Below are 18,510 nucleotides of genomic sequence, written 5' to 3'. Positions count from 1 at the left end.
CATTAAAAAATTAAACATTATAAAATATTTTAAGCAATGCAAATTTATTTATTTAAATTATATTTTTTAAAATGAAACATGTTACTATAAATAAATAAATATGATCGTCCTCTATAATGTAAAATAATCGATCTTCATAATTTGTTTACAATATAAAAACATTGCCCTATTTTTAAGATAATAAGTTATAAGAAATAAATTCAAATATTATAAGCCATTAAGCCCTAATTGTATATGTTTGTGTGCATGTGCTTATGGGTTTGGACAATGACGGATCCAGGATTTTGAGCCAATGGAGACAATTTATTTTAAAAATATTTTCTTACTATCATACATGTAAACATAAAAATCAAAATCAAGTGTAATAAGCTGGAAAAAAAATGAAATGTCAATAATACCTAAAGTACTTAGTAAACTCAAAGAGGAGCAAAACTTAAAGAAAAAATAACTATCCAATAAAACAAAAAAAAAACAGTTGAAAAATTAAGAGCAACGGGTTCAAATTATAAAAATAAGAGGTACAATGGGATAATATTAGTAGATATATTTGTATTTTCATGCATCCCCTCATTTACATGGGTCCATCCTTGGGTTGCTAAGTGTTTGGTAAGATTTTTGAGAAATTTATAAGATTTTTTTTACCAATTTACAATTTTTTAGAAAATTCTTTTTACTCTTTTATTCAATAAAATAATATATTCAGTTTAAAACAATTTTTAATTTTAAAAACACATTTGAAAACTATCACCAGGTGTTTTTAGATCCTGAATAATTTAACAATTTCATATCCTTCAAATAATTATATGAAAATATGAAAAGAAATAGTGACATGCTATCCATGTTTTTATGTCTTGATTAGGGGTGGAAATGAGCCAAGTCAAGCCAAGTTTTATTAGGCTTGAGCTCGATCTGAGTTGAATACGTAAGGCTTGAGCTTGGCTCATTACCTGTCATAGGTTTTTTTTAAGGCTCGGCTCGGCTTATATAAAAACCTGACTTGGCCCACGAGCCTATTTAAAAACCTACCTAAAGACGTATTTGATTAATTAATTATTTTAAAACCTAATAAAATACTAACTAAAAAAAGAAACTTATAAAATTTCGTATAAATAATGTACAAATCCAAAAATAATTGATAAACAAAATCATATTGAATTCAAGTCGTTAAAGCACAAAGTATATCAAAAGAAAATAAAAAAAAACATAATATTAAAAAATGTATGGATTAGAGATGATTTGCACAAAATGAATTTTATTTTACGTGAACAGTGTGCATGAACAGTAATAAAAACTGAAATTCTAAAATCATAGAATTATTCTCCTTACCGAAAAAAAACTCCCTAGACTAAAACTTGATACTGTTATATAGGTCCTCAGCTCCAAAACTTACAAATTTATTTTAAGTCCAAACCCATAAATGAAATAAAATAAAATCTGAACAAGATAAGATAAGATAAGATATGATCTGGACAAAACAAAATTTAGATAGAATAAAATCTAGATAGAATAAAATTTGAATAAGATAGGATTTGATAAAATAAAGTTATTATTATTATTATTATTATTATTATTAGTTAAACAAGTCGGCTTGTCAAGCTTAACCAACTTTTTTTTATGGTTTGAGCTTGACTTTTTTTATCAAAAAAGATTTTTTAAAAAGTTTGAATTTGACATTTATAGTAAACAAACCAAGCCGAGCCTTACATAGGTCGAGCCAAAGGATCTCGACAAACTGCTCGGCTCATTTCCACCATGCATTATGTTACCATTATATTCTATCGGTCCGTGGAACTTTTCATGGTGAAACAACTTTTCGAAATAACTTGTTAATGTCCATGTCCTTTCTAATTTCGGAAGCTGCATACCGGTAATTTTGACTAATTAATAAATGAGTACTCAGTAACATATTTAATATATAAAAATAATATTTCAAATAAGTAAAGCATGTTGCAAAATATTACTTGTTAATAAATTTATTGGTATCAAGACCTATTTTCTAGATTAATATTTTTTTCATTTATAAAAATTATTAAAATTATAAATTAATTTTATCTGTGAATGTTTTGAGTTGAAAATAAGAATTTAAGGGTTTTAAGGAAAAGAAAAATTGTTAGAAGGACTATATTTACTTATTTCTAAAAATAGAGAGATTCAGTTAACTAACAAAATTAAAGGCTAAAATTATACATATTTTAAATATATTATTAAACTTATTCATTCTTATCTGATGACCACACTTTTTCACTCATTAGATAAATAATCTTCATTCAAAACATGTCAATCAAGATATCAAATTTGATGAAGATATAATATAAATGGGATGACTAAGAGAGAAAATCTTAAGTTCGATCTCTCATGTTAACAAAACTAATATTTTAACAACATTTACATATAAAAAAAGCTATCAAATTTAAATCAGTGCAAAAGAATTTATAATATTTTTCGCTTCAAACCATAATTTTGTATCCCATTAAAAAGCCTTTAAAATTTATCGAAGTTTTACTAAATTTGTGGATTTTAAATTTTATTAAAATATCAGTAAAGTTATGATTTTTAATATTATTTCATATCCTACTTTCATAAAAAACTCTATAAATCTTTTAAAAAGAAAGTAAAAATTGAAGAATATTAACTAAACTAAATAAACAGTAATACTAAATTTAATTAATTTCTTTAGAAAAATATAAGAACCTGATTAATTATAAGAAATCTTTTAAAAAAATCATGCACATGCACTTTAACCTAAATGAATTAAAAAATTAATTAGACCACAATTATATAACAAATCATCCAGGTAAGTTATAACTTGATATGGCAATTAAAACAGACGAATGACATGTTAAATCCACAAAAGAAAACGGGATCTTAATGGTTTTGGAATTGATTACCACGAAATTTCCTTTCCCATTAAGAATTTGAGTTCGTATTCGTATGCTTTTGGTACAAAAATGAGTAGCAGATTGAAAGCACGAGCTTTGGCTTTCAGTTGTAATTTCTCTCAAGCAGATACATCTAGTACAGTTACGTAAGAACTGTGTTTTTTTATCAATCATCTTCCGGGCCATGCATGAGACAAATTTAAAGTTTTATCTTTTTGGCAAAATAAGAAAAGGAGGCACAAAATCGAGAAAATTCGAGGAAAGAGCATAGGAGGTTGCTTTCGATATGTTGCGCACAATAGAACAATTTTGTAAGACTTTGATCTGGTAATAGCCATTCAAGACAATAAGCCTCATCGTCATTTACTTGAGATAGAAAGACCTATTGGAGTCTACGGGGGAGACTTCCAAGTCAAACCCAAAATCATATCCATTAATTAAAATTCATCCCCTATTTTCGTTTATTTTATAAACTTTTAAGTGTGTGTGATTTCTGATTTCAAACGAAAATTAGTAAAATAGAATACATGAACATAATGTTGCAAACGCGTATATGCTTTTGAATTTGGAAAAAAATAAAATAAAATATACAAGTACTTTGTATTCTTTGTGCTGATGTTATTACTCAAAAAGACTTCGGCAATATAAACAATTTGACTTCACAGACAAAATAACGAGGTACCATTATTATTATTTTTTATTATCAATAACTATAGTAAAAGTTACCTCTTTTAGTCTCTACTTTTTATTAGACTATTTTGTCCTTTAATTATTTTATAAATTACCTACTACTTTACCTTTGAGTGATTATATTGTACAATCAAAAATATTTATTTAGCATCCACATAGTTATCTGATTAACTACATTAATATGTACGGTTGTTTTAGTTTATAAGTGATTAAGAGTAAAGCAGCGTAATTATATATACGAGGAATGTTACTAAAGTTCTTTTTCAAATACTCTTTATTATTCATTAAAATTTATTAAAAATCATAATTTATAATGTCTTACATTTAAATTAGGAGAGAGTTATTAAATATATAAGATATGAAAGTCATAAAAATTGATAATTTTCAATTAATTTTAGCAAATAACAAAAAGTATTACTAACATTTCTTACATATAATTATTGATGTGATTAATATTAACTATTTCTGAGGCAGCCATTATTAAACATTTCAATAATCTCGTAACATTATTAGTGACTTGTGAAATAAAGTTAACTTCTGTTAGACATTTTAAAAATATCATAACACTATTAATTACTTGTGAAACAAAATTAACCTATATTAGTCGAGGTTTTAGTTTTCTTTTTAGTTTATTTTTATTATGACAAAATCACCTCCATTAGTTGCGGCCACCTGCATGTTATGATTGGAACTTTTTTGTCTCGTAGCTGAAAAAAGACTCGGGTGCTTGCGCGTTTTCTTTTTATGTAGTTAACTAGTAATGTACCAAATGCATGTGTCTCACCAAAAATCTCTTTTTTTTTTTTACTTATCTAATTTGTCTTTATATAATTCATTGTTATACAACGTCATATTTTCTTTCTATGTGACATAAACTAAATGTAACCAATGATTCTTTTTTTCTTCTTCTGACAAATGTAACCAATAATTCAATCCATAGGTTTACATGAAGAAAATCCAAAATCTAGTATTTTCAGGTTTCTTAAAAATATTTTTGTACAGAGCACGGTATACAAAGCATTATGGAGTAGTTTTTTTTGGTTATCAAAGCCTTTTAGATTATTTTTTTGGTGATTTCAGAGCTTTATAGTTAATGTAAGTTTGATTCGGATAAAACGTGAAATGTGTTTATATTTTCCATTTAATTTCGTGACAATGTATTTAATGCCACGCCTTGTCAGTTTCAGTTACAAAAATATTTCTTGATCACGAATTTGGGATAGTAAAGAGTTGTCCTATTGATTTCGTGGTTTATATTTGAGATGCATATATGAATATTAAGTCTTTAAAAGCACACACCAGAAAAGAAAAGAAAAAAAACAAGTTCTCTCGTAAACATAAATGTTTTTAGAGACATAGAACATGCTAAGATCATTAAGTCTAGACATAAACAAAGTGATTTATATTTTAGAGATCTTATGAGAGTAAAAGATATGTTTTGTTTATATTTTTTTACTGATGTTTTTTATACATGTGATACATATATAATAATTCTTATAATAATTTATATAATATCATTTTTTTCAATCTCTCTATTTTATTATTTATTACATTTTAAGCTTCTCTATGCTGTCATTTTCTCTCTCTCATAGTTGCATAAGGATCATTTCTTTTTTGTTATACTTGTTTTATATAACCACCTTCTAGGTAAATAATTCAATATTTTTCGCCTCTCATATCTTTTTTAACCATTCCAATTTTGAAAATAATTATAAAGAGTATGTTATTATCTTTCAATATTTTTTATTATTTCACATTTTGATCTATTAACATATTATAAATATTTTTAAATATTTTTTCAACTTCTACTTCTTACATATAAACACAAGTAAAATTAATTTCCTTTATTAATAAGAGAGAGAAGTCTAAAAAAAGAAGGAATAATTAGCTATCATCATGATTCACGTGGGTCCACTTATTTAAACAAAAATCGTGTTTCATAGGATGTGACTCTAATAAAAATAAAACGCAATTGCGTGTCATTCTTAATTGTTGATATGAAATATGACCGTACGTACTATCTCCCTTCTAATATTTCTCATTTAGTTTTTTATACATTTAGGAGGCTGAGTTTGGTTGTGAGGAGAGAAAAAGAAAAAATGGAAGAGAATAGGTAAAAAAAAGTAAGAAATAAGGTGAAAAGGAAATTGGTTTGGTAGAAAAGATATAAAGTGAAATCGAGAAAAAATATTTAAATTAAAGTAATTTGATAGGTAAAAAATAAATATCATTTGAATTATTATTATTATTATTATTATTTGGTTTTATAAAGAGAGAAATAAATTATTAAAAATTAATTTGTGTTAACAAGAGTGGGAAATTGTTCTCTCTTTTTTTGTTTTGTCTACATGTGGCCGTAGAAATAGAGTAGGCACAACACGAGTTAATTACTTTGCACTTCTTCTCACATTAGCGGAGAAATGTTTTTGGATGAGACCCGCAACAATTTTAAAAATTTCTTCACCATTTCTTCTTTACTTAACCGACGAAATTCATTCCTATCTACGTGTTTCTCTTCTCTTCTCCGCATCTCAGTCTTCCGTCGTGGCTATCAATCGAAGGCTTAAAATGAGTCTCACCATTGTATATCACTCATTTATATTTTATAACTTAAGCATTTTTTTTCTTTAACTTATTAAATTTATATTTTTTACTAAATGAGTACCACAAACAAGTCCATATCTTTATATTTCATCTATATTCCAGGAGAAGAAAAAAACACAAGACTACAAAGCAAATTCATAGGTCATAGGTGCTTGTTAAGCACTTGTTCCAACCGCAACTCTTAATAAGCATTTAGATGCATAATAAGATTAGAGAACCATTATATTGCAATTGGTAATTGCAGTCAATCTGGTTATATTTCCTACTTCGCTGGCAAGACTGTGTATAAGAGAGTCGTTATTCTTCCTTCGGAATTTGGAATCCACGCTGGGATTTCGTTCCAACCTTCAACCCATGCTAAGGGTTATAGCTTGAACTTCAAATTTGAACTCACACTAGAGAATCAAAATTTTGACAACATTTTCAAATATTGAAGCTCCTTTTAATATTTGAGACTACTACACTAATAATCTTTTGCCAAGGGCGTAATTAATTTGCCGGAAGTTGTTTTTAAATGAGTCAAATTAATTACTGTTGACGAATTGAGTCTAGTAAAAGGAATTAACTTTAAAATAATAAATTTCGATTTAAATTCTTACTATAGAAAAAATACACTTGTGTTTACGGTTAAACTTTGAGAAATATTACATAAGATACTTTTTTGGGGGGGGAATTGTATTTACTATGAAAGTCATTTGATTTAAGGCTTCATTAAATTAACGCTGCAGTACTGTTTGGTTTGGAATTATGCCATTCAAGACCCAAATAAGAGTATGCACGTATTTAGATGTGAGGAACTTTCAAAAGGTTGGAGTTGAGTCTGCTAATTTGTAATTTTCTCGTTTGGAAGCTGTTGGCATGTTGCTACGTTATTTGGCATGTAAGTGGAATAACAACGACGTAGAAATACTTTTATTTTGTGCCCAAATCATTTAGCAAATAATACAAACTTGTTTCTTTGCTACAACGCACTTAGTAAAGTCATAGACAAAAAAAATTAACCATAATGTGCGAGATCAAATCTCATAACTCTTCTTCCCCCTTCTCCAGGGGATTGGGACCTTCATCTCTTGTGAACTTCCCTTAAAATAAAACCCTTACATGCATTAAAAACAAGTTAATGGTAAGGTAATTTTGTACCGTACATTTTTTTTCTTACATGCTGAAATGGAAGAAATTAAAGAACATAAAGTATAAAGTATGGTCATGAAAATTGTAAGAGGAATTTCCGGGTAAAAGTCCAAAACCGAAAGAAAAAATAGGTCAAGCCATAACATGTATATGCTGTCCCACCACAGTTTAGTCTCTGCAGACTTTTTGTCAAGCCGCGTGGGTCCCACTTCTGGCGGACCCACCACACTAATGTCGTAATAATGTGGAGAGTCGCAATTACAAGTCCATTTTCTTTCAAGATTTCTTAGAGACTTTTGTGCCCCCTAGGCCTCCACGACCAAGTCATAACCCAAACTCAAATATTTAATAAAAATAAATCCATCAATTAGCATAGTTATGAAACCAACCATTCCTTATAAATACCCTCACAACACATATTCATTTTATATCAACTAACTTTGTGCTTCCTCCGCAGAAAAATAAAAAAAGAGTAGCTAGCACTAGCTAGCTAAACACAGTACGAGTAGTGATCATAGGCAAGCAAAAGCATATTCATAATATGGCAACCATGGAAGACATGAACAACATGAGTGGTGAAATTACACTTCCAGGCTTCCGATTCCACCCAACTGAAGAAGAGCTTCTTGATTTCTACCTTAAAAACATGGTTGTTGGCAAGAAACTTCGTTACGATGTCATTGGTTTCCTCAACATCTATCAGCATGATCCATGGGACTTGCCTGGTAATCAGTTAAAATAAACTATGTCTCTGTTTTATGATCTGTGCCACTTAATTGTTATGACATGTTATATAATATATATGTTCATAGACATTAATTTGACAATGTTATATTATAGGTTTGGCAAAGGTTGGGGAAAGAGAGTGGTACTTCTTCGTGCCAAGGGACAAAAAGCACGGAAGCGGAGGAAGGCCAAACCGCACAACTGAAAAAGGGTTCTGGAAAGCCACCGGTTCAGACCGGAAAATAGTGACCTTATCTGATCCAAAGCGCATAATTGGGTTAAGGAAGACACTGGTTTTCTATCAGGGAAGAGCTCCTAGGGGATGCAAGACCGATTGGGTCATGAATGAGTACCGTTTACCTGACAATTGCAAACTACCTAAGGTATATTATTATTTCAACATTAACTATTACCATTTTTCTTTCTTTCCTTTTAGGCAGCTTGTGATTTGAAAAAATAACTTAGTTTCCTGCCACGTGTTTTTCATATCACAGATTCATTTCCCCCCACCTTTCCTTTACGCGTCAATCAATTTCTCATTCATATTAGATTAATTAGAATAAATTTGTTGACTTTTACTTCAAAGTCATGCAAGTGATTTAAACATAATATAACAATTTAACTCTTTAAATTAGTATTTATATTTATTTATAAGTTTAATTGACATAAAATGTCCGAGTAGAATTTCTCCTCCTAAACTAAACCGAAAAAATGGTCAGTACAAAAACTTCAAAATTATAAATAATGTGTTTGACAGAAAGAAGATAAACAATATTAAAGAAAAAATTTATATTTTTTTTTTAGACTCACATCTTTTATCTTTTATTTATATATTTTTTATTTTCGTCTTTTGAATCAAACACACCCTTAATTAGAAATTAAAGATATACATAACTTTTAACATCATTATTACTTATTATATACTAGTTTGTTATTGGAGGACATCTTAAGTGTATATTCTATTTTTTTTTCTTTATTTATTTCGTTACTTTTAACTTCTTGCAAAAAATACCAGGACTTTTCCTAGGTACAAGTGTCTCGTTAAGCATATGGTATATCTGACAGGGAAGGAAGTTTCCTAGAGACAGAAAAGAAAATGATAGTACATAGTAGTTACTTTCTATACGGCTAGGATGTGAATACATTTAGTGTGCGCCCTTTTAGTCTTATTTTATGAACCTCCATTCACAAGAAAGTTAGTAAGAATTATGCAACTTAAAGTTGAAGTAGTAGTACACATTAAATTACATTGCAAATTAATGGTACTAAAAGTGGCTAATAAATTAAGCATTTGATGATTATGATATTTGGGTACAGGAAATCGTGTTATGCAAGATATATCGAAAGGCAACTTCGTTGAAAGTGCTGGAGCAAAGGGCAGCACTAGAGGAAGAGAGAGAGATGAAGCAAATGGTTGGTTCCCCTGCTTCTCCTTCCTCCACGGACACCATGTCCTTTAGCAGCCCACAGGAAGAGCAAAACATGCCCTTGCCATTGTTGCAACATGTTCTTAAGAAAGAGTCTGAAACTGAAGACATGGTAGTGCCTAAACAAGAAAAAATAACCAACCAATTGGTCTTAAAAGACACCAACAAAAGCACTTGTGGCACATCACTACAAATGCCCTTTGGGAAGGAGAAGCTTCCAGACCTTCAGCTTCCCATGCTCTCGGATTGGACCCAAGATACCTTTTGGGCTCAGTTGAATAGTCCATGGCTCCAAAACTTTACTCCCACCAATATTCTAAACTTCTACTGACTCCACTCTATATGCATCATTACTCAAATACCATATCAACTGCAACTTAATCAGTTATTACTTATTTATTTTGGAATGTATATGCAGTGAATTAGTAATTAATAACGTTTTTTATATTAGCTCAATTAACTAGACATGTTTTCGTGCACATATATGGTGTTTCCTATCAAGTTCAGCCTAACTGGAACTTTTTGTCAACCCTTGAAGATGTTTCACTCTTAAAATGAATGTTCAAGAAGTAAAATTCATCAGCAGATTCAATTCGGCAGTTTCACTATTCACTTTTTGGAGACTTGCTTTAATAACCATTGATCTGCTCGTTTTCCAGCTCAAGAACATTTTATATTACGATTTAAGGATCACAATTCCTTTTATATTTCTTTGCAATAAAGAAAACATTGTTTCCTAAGGTCATTTTGGAACACTACAATTCTAGAATGGAAATCATTAATCTGAAATGAAATTAGTTAGGCAGAATTTGCATAACATGCAGAACTAAACTTCAAAATCCAAATAGAGGACGTGACCCAAATCCTATTAATATATCAAAGTAGTTTTCAAGAAGAATGGTATAAAAAGGAGAATTTTAGAATTAGACGAGGACCTGCCTAATGCATTAACTTAGACATCCAGTTAGGTTAGGTTATGTCCTTGTTTTCAAAAAACTTCTATCAGATCAATTTTGGTAAAATGTAATTAGTGTGAATGAGGAGAAGTAATTTCAATTATTAAAATCAACGATTAAAAATATTTTTAATCAGGTATCCTTAACTTAAAATTATGGAATAGTCTCTTGAAATAGTAAAGACAAAAATAATAATTGTAGGAGTACAATAAATCTCACAATAAAGAGAGAGAAAAGTGAAAGAATAGATAGAATTTTAAAATGTAATAAATAATATGGTAGAGAAAAAATAAACACAAAATAATATTATATAAATTGTTTTAAGAATTATTGTACATGTATTATATCTCATTTTAAGAATTGTTTTAAGAATTATATATATATATATATATATATGAGATCAAACCTTAATCACATACATAAGAGATTGATTATTTATCCATCAAACCACACCATGGTGATTATAAACTTAATTGGTTATTATTAAAAAAACTAAATTATGAAAATTAAAAAGAAAAGTGATTTGGTAAAAGTTTATTTCAAAAATAAATTTTAAAAAATAACTTGGTGCATGTTTGAGTTGGCGTAGAAAACGTGACAATATCTGTTTTAATGCACATCCCATGGAACAATGCATAAGAAATGATTGAGATTAGTTTGCAAACGTAATTTTGAGGCTTGTGAACATTTATTCGAACATTCTTATTTCTACAAAAGTTTTTATTGGCAATTTTTTGAATAAATAATTTTATTAACTGTAATATTGTAATTGAGGGGCTAAAACCCAAAGAAGAGGAACTAATAACTAAAGCAACTCCAGAGAGAGGTAAGCCACTAAAGAAACAGAAGCAAAACCTGAAACAGAGCCCACAATCCACTGTTACTACTAGACTAGCACATTCCCTTCCCTTTATCTTTGTTGACACATTGACCCCAGCTTTGGCAGAACAAATCACGGCAATTATTGATAATTTCAATTTGAGAGAGGTGAGAGAGTTTATGGCCATCTTTGGATAGCTAACCCGATTTCCTCAAACTCTTGATGCAGCAATTGCATAAATTTAAGAATTTTCGTTATGCCTATCATTTTTACAAGCACAAGAGAAGAACCAACCAAAAATACTAATCTATTAAGTATCATCATATTAAGCCTTTTAATGGTCATAAATCTATTTTATATTTAATGGAATGAATTACTTCTTGGACAATAATAAATAATGTTGTCTACAATATCTTTGTGAGACAAACTACTTTGAGCACAACTCTTACCAACTGATTGATGACACCTTTTAATCTATTAGCCATAATTTGTTATAAAGGTTAATAGGTATAAATTGTTCGATGATCGTCGCAATATTGTAATCTTATGAGAGTACTTCAATATTGTACTACAGTTATCAATTCCAAACTCAAACTACCCGCTGCTGTCTCCATGCTCTTCAAGTTTCATTTTGTGTTCCAACGTTCTTTTCTCAACAACATTTAAGTCCAATGGTTGCTTGGGTGGGTGAACAAATATCAATTTATGCTGGAATTTATGATTGAAGAACGGGAAGGGAAGAATTTTTTTTTTTTTTTTTTTGAAAAATGTTATTAGTTTCTATACTTTATAAAAGAAATTCTTGAACTTTATTAATGAAAATATTGGTCTCCCAACTTTTAAAAGTAAGTGTTTTTAGTCCTTCAAAACAATCAGAATAGATAATGATTTTTAAAATTTCATCGACCAAAATACTCAATGATAAAGTACAAGCACTAAAAAATATTTTTTTCCTTTTTTTTATAGATGGGAAGAAGCTTGACTGTAGCCTTAATTTGATGCTGAATCATTAAAGATTTAATAAGCATATAAGATAAAGTTATCTTAGATTGTTGGATTGTGACTCCGCCAACCTGTAGTTGCTTTCAATTGTAGGGAATCTGGTGCGCAAAACTAAGAGATGATGGAATTGGAACGATTGATTGGCGACTGGCGTAGACTTCTTCAAAGGGCGTAAAATTTCAACATGAAAAAGACTTCTATCCTCGTGTTAGCAAGAAAATATATCAATTTTATTAAATAAAAAAATAGTAATGGTGATTGAAAATAAGATTCAATAATAATTAATTATATTTATTAAAAGTTATCTTTCTCCTGTTATTACAGCCATATTATATTTTATTATTTAACATGAGAAAAAGTAAACAGAGATGACAATAACATGAAGTGAGTATAGGTAGTAATTCTCCTCCCTTGCCTAGTTGAAATGGAAATTTATAAATGCTCGCATAGAGGACTGAAACCACGAATTCTTATTAGAAGCTATCATGAGTTAAATAATATGAAATTCATAATACTTTATAAAATATTTTTCTAATAAAATGATTTTTAACTACACATTCTAAAAAAACTCGACGACCAATCCAACCGAACTCACCATTTAACCAGTTAAGTTTACCCGCGAAATTTGATCTAATAATTTGACATTTTTGTATTTATTAACCGTAATTTCCTTATGTTTTGTGCGAAACATTAGTTATAAATAAATATATTATCTCTTTAATTACTGTTCGGCACACGTGGCAAACATGTATGTGTTGGAAAGGATTTACAAAACCTATTGTTTATGCATTTTCTTTGTTTCCATTATAACTGGATCAATTACTTTGAATCACATTCAAACACACCAAAAAAAAAAGTTACTTAATTAGAATCACGAACCAATTTTCTCCGTTTCCAATTATGCATTTTGCATTTTTGCTGTTTGCGTATTAGTGTTATTATTTTTTTTGTGGTTGATTATTCGAAAGAAAAGGACAGATCGGTAGTAGTTTGGCTTCACATGGTATCCGTTGATGATGGCTTAACATATATCTGGAACAAAATTCAACCAAAAGGGAAGTTAGGCAATTTGTCATTCTGGTACATTAAGCTTTATGATTTTATTTTATTTTTAAAATTGTGAATTCTGATCGATTAACATTTTTCTTTTAATTTTGTAATTTCTGTATTTGATTCAACATTTATATAACTTTCTGAGAATTTTCGAAAAAAAATAGTATTTAAAAAGAATAAGAAAATGCTATTAATTTGTGGATGGGCTTATGGTATTTTTGCGCCATAAACTATTAAACTTTATCAAAAAGTTCGACGAAGGACTATGATTATTTAAACTTTTCATTATAAATCCGATTTTAATAGGTTAGATGAATTATTTAGAATTTCTATTTCCAGTTTGTCTGATTGAAAGAATACAAAGGAAAGGAAAGGAGAAAGAATAGGAAGAAAAGAAAACGATCGAGAAGAAGAATAAGACTTAAAAATGTTTTTATTTTTATTTTCTGTATAATATAAAAAAATTTGGAAAGGAGAAAAAGTGATTTTATAGTTTTTAAACTAGATTGCTTCAATATTTTATATCTTTCATTATTATTTGAACTTATAGTGTGTGTGTTCACATTATTTAATAAATTCCAAATTTACTATATCCTATAATATTACGTTATTTTTTTATTCATTTTTAAGAGATATTTTATCCTTAGATAAAAGCAACAAAAGTTTTAAATTAACAAAAAAAGAAACCCTTTAAAATATAATTACAAAAAACAATTTTATACTAAAAAGTATATAAATAAGTCTTTTATGTAGTTTTTGATTTATAGGTTAGTTTTAAATAATTACAATTTAATAAATTAATTTAACAACTTTCTACCAAGATTTTTTAGCTAATTTTTTTTAAAACTTAAAGTTAGTTTACCAATTATTTTATCAACATAGCCTTAAAATATATGTATGTGGCTCATCTTAACTACAATATTGGGTGTTCAATTAAAGTTAGGATGAGGCTAATGTGAAAAGGCCAAAAAACACAAGCTGTAAATTAATGGAAAAGTTAGTTAGAAGTGGAGGTTTTGTCCTTTTTGTGAGAGTCGTTGGCCGAAATGGACAAAAGATCTCTGCTACAAACTTGAGTCAGAAATTGATGATCTGGACTTCCTAGGATGTTTTGTGTTCTAAAATTATCATTTAAGTCAATTGAGACTGATGCTTTGGCAGTATTCCAAGTAGGACACGTTCAACTTCAACCATACTTGATTCTTGTTAACATTAACAACAGTTCAACAAAGCAGTTCCTTCAATAAAAGGGAATGAGTTCGTAAATATCACTGCAATTTGAAAATTTGTATTGGCACCTATGCTTTAGTCGAGAAGAAAGTAAAGAATTAGAATTCAGAAAATTGCCGTCAGCTACGTTACTTGCTGGCTTGCACTGCTGTGGAACAGTTCAAACACCGTTCGTCCAAGCTTTTATTTATTTATTTTTAAAACAAGATATTTTCATTGTAGAAAGTCATGACACTAATCCTCCTAGCATAAAGATTATTGAAGTAATTTTTGTTTCTTCCAATAAAGTCTTCTTTATAGGTATCCTCAGGAAACTAAATTCTTTATCAACATGATGAGAAATTCAATCATCTATCCATCATACTAAACCTTACTAGTACCATTCGTGCTGGCTGAAACACAAGTAAAATTACTTTAATCCAGTAAAAAGTAAAAACTATATAAAAAGAAAATAGAAAAAAAAAACTCTTCTGAATCTTTCTGTGTCACTCTTTAGAGGTCCAGGAGCAGAAGCCCAATCGCCTATTTTGTTTATGTCTTTGTTTTTTTATATTGTTTGCTTTTATTTTTTATTGTGGCTACTGAGTTGTGAGAATCATTTTCTTGTTCTGCTAGGCTATAGTTTTGGGCTATTGTAGAAATAAGTTAGCATCATTAGTTCGGCCAAGAATAAGGTTGCCTTATTCTCTCGAATGATCCAACTAAGGTTACAAAAATGAGATTTTCTTTTGAAGTTTACAAAAAGAGTTGAACAGAGGCAATTTCGTTTTTACTTTTCGTAACGAGAAATTGATTGTTACCCTTTTTTTTTCAACAAAATAATGGTAAATGTAGAACTGTAGAAGAGATTTTTTTTTTTCATTTTTTATTGTCAGTTGCGAGAGTCGTTTTCTTGTTCCGCTAGGCTGTAGTTTTGGCCTATTGGGGAGGTTAACATCATTTGTTGGGCTAGAGTAGGTTGTCTTATTCACAGGTGATTCAACTCAAAATATGCTGTTTTATGGGTCATAAGTAACTATTTAAAAAAATTATCAATTACTTTGATTCATTGAGATGCACTCATTAATCAAAGTAATCAATTATCCTCTGATCAATTATTCATTAAGATGCTCTCATGTCTTTGTGAGCTACAAAACACCTTTGATATCAAAGAATGATACTTGAATTTAATCCTTTTTTATTGTTACTTGCAATAAGTCGGTACACTTGTTCACATTTCATATCTTTGAAGAACACAAAATTAACATTAAAGAATAGCTCTCCTTGAGATGCCATCAAATGACGTTGAGCCATACAGGAATTTCATTGGCATGTCGTGTTCATCATTGAGTCTAGTTTTGTTTGACACTACAAATGCTCCTTGTTCAAGTATGATTATTTTATTAGTCCTAGCCTCCTTTCCCAGCTAATGGGAGGAATGAATGAAACAAATATTTTTATATTGGGGTTGCCAAGCGGAGGCGATCAAGAGAGAGAAATCCTTCCAAGCAAGCTTGAGGGAGGCATTCTCTTGGAGAAGAGTATAACCTCTCCAAGGGAACATTCCCAGCAACAAATTCGCTTGTGCGGCCGGGTTGCCCCGTAGCCAAACTGGCCCAAACCCGGCCCGTTTCAACTCTTCCCCCCACCTCTCCACCTTAACCTCGCCGGTCCTCTTGGGCCCTCCCACTGCCACGATGTTCCTGATCTCGCAGCCCAACAGATGCTGCTCCACCGTGTGCCTCTCCAGGCTGTCCTCACCCAACCCATCCCCCAGCGCGTCGAACAACGCGCTGTAATAATGCAATGCCTCCACGAACCGCGCCAGGAAGCTCCCTGCGTGGCTCAGATCCTGCTCTACGGTCGTTATCAGTTTCGGCCGAAGCTGAGTCAGCAATCTCAACGTCCCTAAGTCGCTCCCGGTTATGTCGTATAAGCAGTGGTGCATCCAGTGCACCACGATTGCCTCGTTAGGTCTAACACCGAGTTGACTCAGTTCCGTGACGCTTCCGATTTTGCCTTCCACCGGGAAGAACTCGAAGGGAAGGCCGAGCGAGCTCGCGAAATCGGCGAGTCGCCGACCGGTGGAGTCGAGGAGCTCCGAGGAGGATCCGAATCCGGTGATTCTCACGGAGCGGATCTTTTTGGAGCGAGAGGCGAGGATGTGGAATAATCCTGGCCATTGGAGGCCTTGCATGATGTCGAGGTCGATGATGTGGACGCTATCCTCGCCGTCCAGGGACTGGAAGATCGCCTGGTTCGCGGTGAAGTGCGAGAACTTCACCAGCGGCGACACCGAGTTGTAGGATTGGAACGCGTTGAAGATTCGCTGCGACTGAGTTAGGGCTACCGATTTCGCGGTCAGCGGCGAGTAGGAGCCGATGCAGGAGCTCAACACGCGCGCCTGCAGCGCCTGTGCGAAGTACGCGCCGACGCGCTCCGGCGAGGTCCCGTACGGCGACGAGAGCTCAGCGATCTCCGGGAGGAGGTCGTTGGCGAAGTCGAGGTTGTCCATGGCGATGCACTCCGCGCATTGGAGGAGAAGACCAAGGAGTTTGAGACCGGTGGACTCGCCGCCGTGAGGTTCGGGATCGAAGGCTTGCTCCTCCACCGCTTCCGCTGCAGTTCTGTCGGCGGAGAAGTTGGTTCGCTTGAAGGAAGGCTCGTCGGCGGGGGAAAGGTCACTGGCGTCAACGGGGCGCTTAGTTTTCATAGCGTTAGGGTTTGAAGTGCGAGGGGATCGCGGGACCAAGCTTTGAAGCATGATCGGTGCGGGGAGAGAGAGAGAGAGAGAGAGAATCGAAAGCTTTGGAGGAAACTTTTGGGGGAAAAGTGACAAAACTGAGAGGGAAAGACAAGGAAAGTTTGTGCAGATAGGTCAGAAAATGAGTGTGTTTGGTGAGAGAGAAATTCAAGAGACAGAAAGGGTGATGACTTTGTAACCCAGAAAAGTTAGTTTGGGTGGTATGTTATCCTCTTTCTCATTATTATTATTATGTCTGGCTTCATCGGCGATTAATTAACCAATATTAGTCATCTTCTCATCAAATTTCGTCCTATGTCCCCCCAAAAAATTATATGTCTCCTTTTATCGACTACTATTCATCAATGATTAACTTCCCCCTATTATAATACTCCAATCTCTCACCATGACCATTTATTTGATAATTATTACTTGCTTGTAACCTAGTTTTAGTATTTTTCTTCCACTTGCATCATATCTTTATTTTTTTTTGTCAGCTAAATCACCATTTTTACTAAAAAGTATTAAATTGCATCGCATTTTATAAAATTTAATTGATGGCCTATATTATATTTTAGTTTACTTATACAAAAAATATTTTAAGGGTATTTTTGTTTAGTGTGTATTGGTTTTAAATATTATTGATAAAAAAATAAATATTTATTATTAACCTTAAAATTTTAAAAACTTTACGTCACCTCCAAATACTATATAATATGAGTGTTTGAATTCTTTTTATTTGTCGTTTTTAATTTTTAGTAAATATTTAGAACGTTTAAAAATAATTGTCGATTACTCATTATCACTAAAGTAAAAATAAATCCTTAAGTAGAGAATCAAGAACGATTGGTAACAGTTTTATTTATATCAAAATATAATGTTTTTTTAACTTCCCTGAAAAACAAGTTTTAGATAAAATTATAGTTTAAACATTTCTTGAAGATAATAAAGTGTAGTTATCTTCTTCTTTTTCCTGGTACAATGCTACTTGATACTATATGAGGCTGATTACAACCTATCTAATTCTTTACTTGGGTTGGGGTATCCAACCCCAAATGTTGGTAGCATGACCCCACTGACGAGTTAAAATCTGTGTTCTTTATCTTTTATGTATTAGTAAACATTCTTAGAATAAAAACTTTCTCACTTTTATTTTACTTTTCTTCTTCCAAATATCATCATTCTAATAATAATAATAATAATTAAATTCCAAATTAATGGAAAAAATCATTCGATTCCATCCAAAGAAAACTCTTTATTTTCTAAACTA

The 18,510-nt window shown here is 31.2% G+C and overlaps 2 protein-coding genes across 2 annotated transcripts; one reads left to right on the top strand and one right to left on the bottom strand.

Moving 5' to 3' along the window:
- The first annotated feature begins 7,733 nt into the window (after window positions 1–7,733).
- On the top strand, window positions 7,734–9,879 carry NAC6 (NAC domain protein NAC6). The gene is made up of 3 exons (NM_001249971.3): window positions 7,734–8,029; window positions 8,145–8,413; window positions 9,348–9,879. The coding sequence occupies exons 1-3, from the start codon at window positions 7,846–7,848 to the stop codon at window positions 9,786–9,788; spliced, it is 894 nt and encodes a 297-aa protein (NP_001236900.2). The 5' UTR covers window positions 7,734–7,845; the 3' UTR covers window positions 9,789–9,879.
- A 5,763-nt stretch (window positions 9,880–15,642) lies between these two features.
- On the bottom strand, window positions 15,643–17,625 carry LOC100815217 (scarecrow-like protein 23). The gene has a single exon (XM_003540376.5). The coding sequence runs from the start codon at window positions 17,259–17,261 to the stop codon at window positions 15,924–15,926; it is 1,338 nt and encodes a 445-aa protein (XP_003540424.1). The 5' UTR covers window positions 17,262–17,625; the 3' UTR covers window positions 15,643–15,923.
- Window positions 17,626–18,510: the final 885 nt, after the last annotated feature.

The sequence above is a fragment of the Glycine max genome, chromosome 12, assembly GCF_000004515.6.
Source record: "Glycine max cultivar Williams 82 chromosome 12, Glycine_max_v4.0, whole genome shotgun sequence".
Classification (NCBI taxonomy): domain Eukaryota; kingdom Viridiplantae; phylum Streptophyta; class Magnoliopsida; order Fabales; family Fabaceae; genus Glycine; species Glycine max.
This window is presented reverse-complemented; position numbering and strand designations above follow the sequence as displayed.

What these genes read in the sequence shown, in the direction of transcription:
- NAC6 (NM_001249971.3), top strand. Translation starts at nt 7,846, where the DNA reads ATGGCAACCATGGAAGACATGAACAACATGAGTGGTGAAATTACACTT. An exon ending in TGATCCATGGGACTTGCCTG is followed by an intron (nt 8,030 to 8,144) that starts GTAATCAGTTAA and finishes GTTATATTATAG; the next exon opens with GTTTGGCAAAGGTTGGGGAA. An exon ending in ACAATTGCAAACTACCTAAG is followed by an intron (nt 8,414 to 9,347) that starts GTATATTATTAT and finishes ATTTGGGTACAG; the next exon opens with GAAATCGTGTTATGCAAGAT.
- LOC100815217 (XM_003540376.5), bottom strand. Translation starts at nt 17,261, where the DNA reads ATGCTTCAAAGCTTGGTCCCGCGATCCCCTCGCACTTCAAACCCTAAC.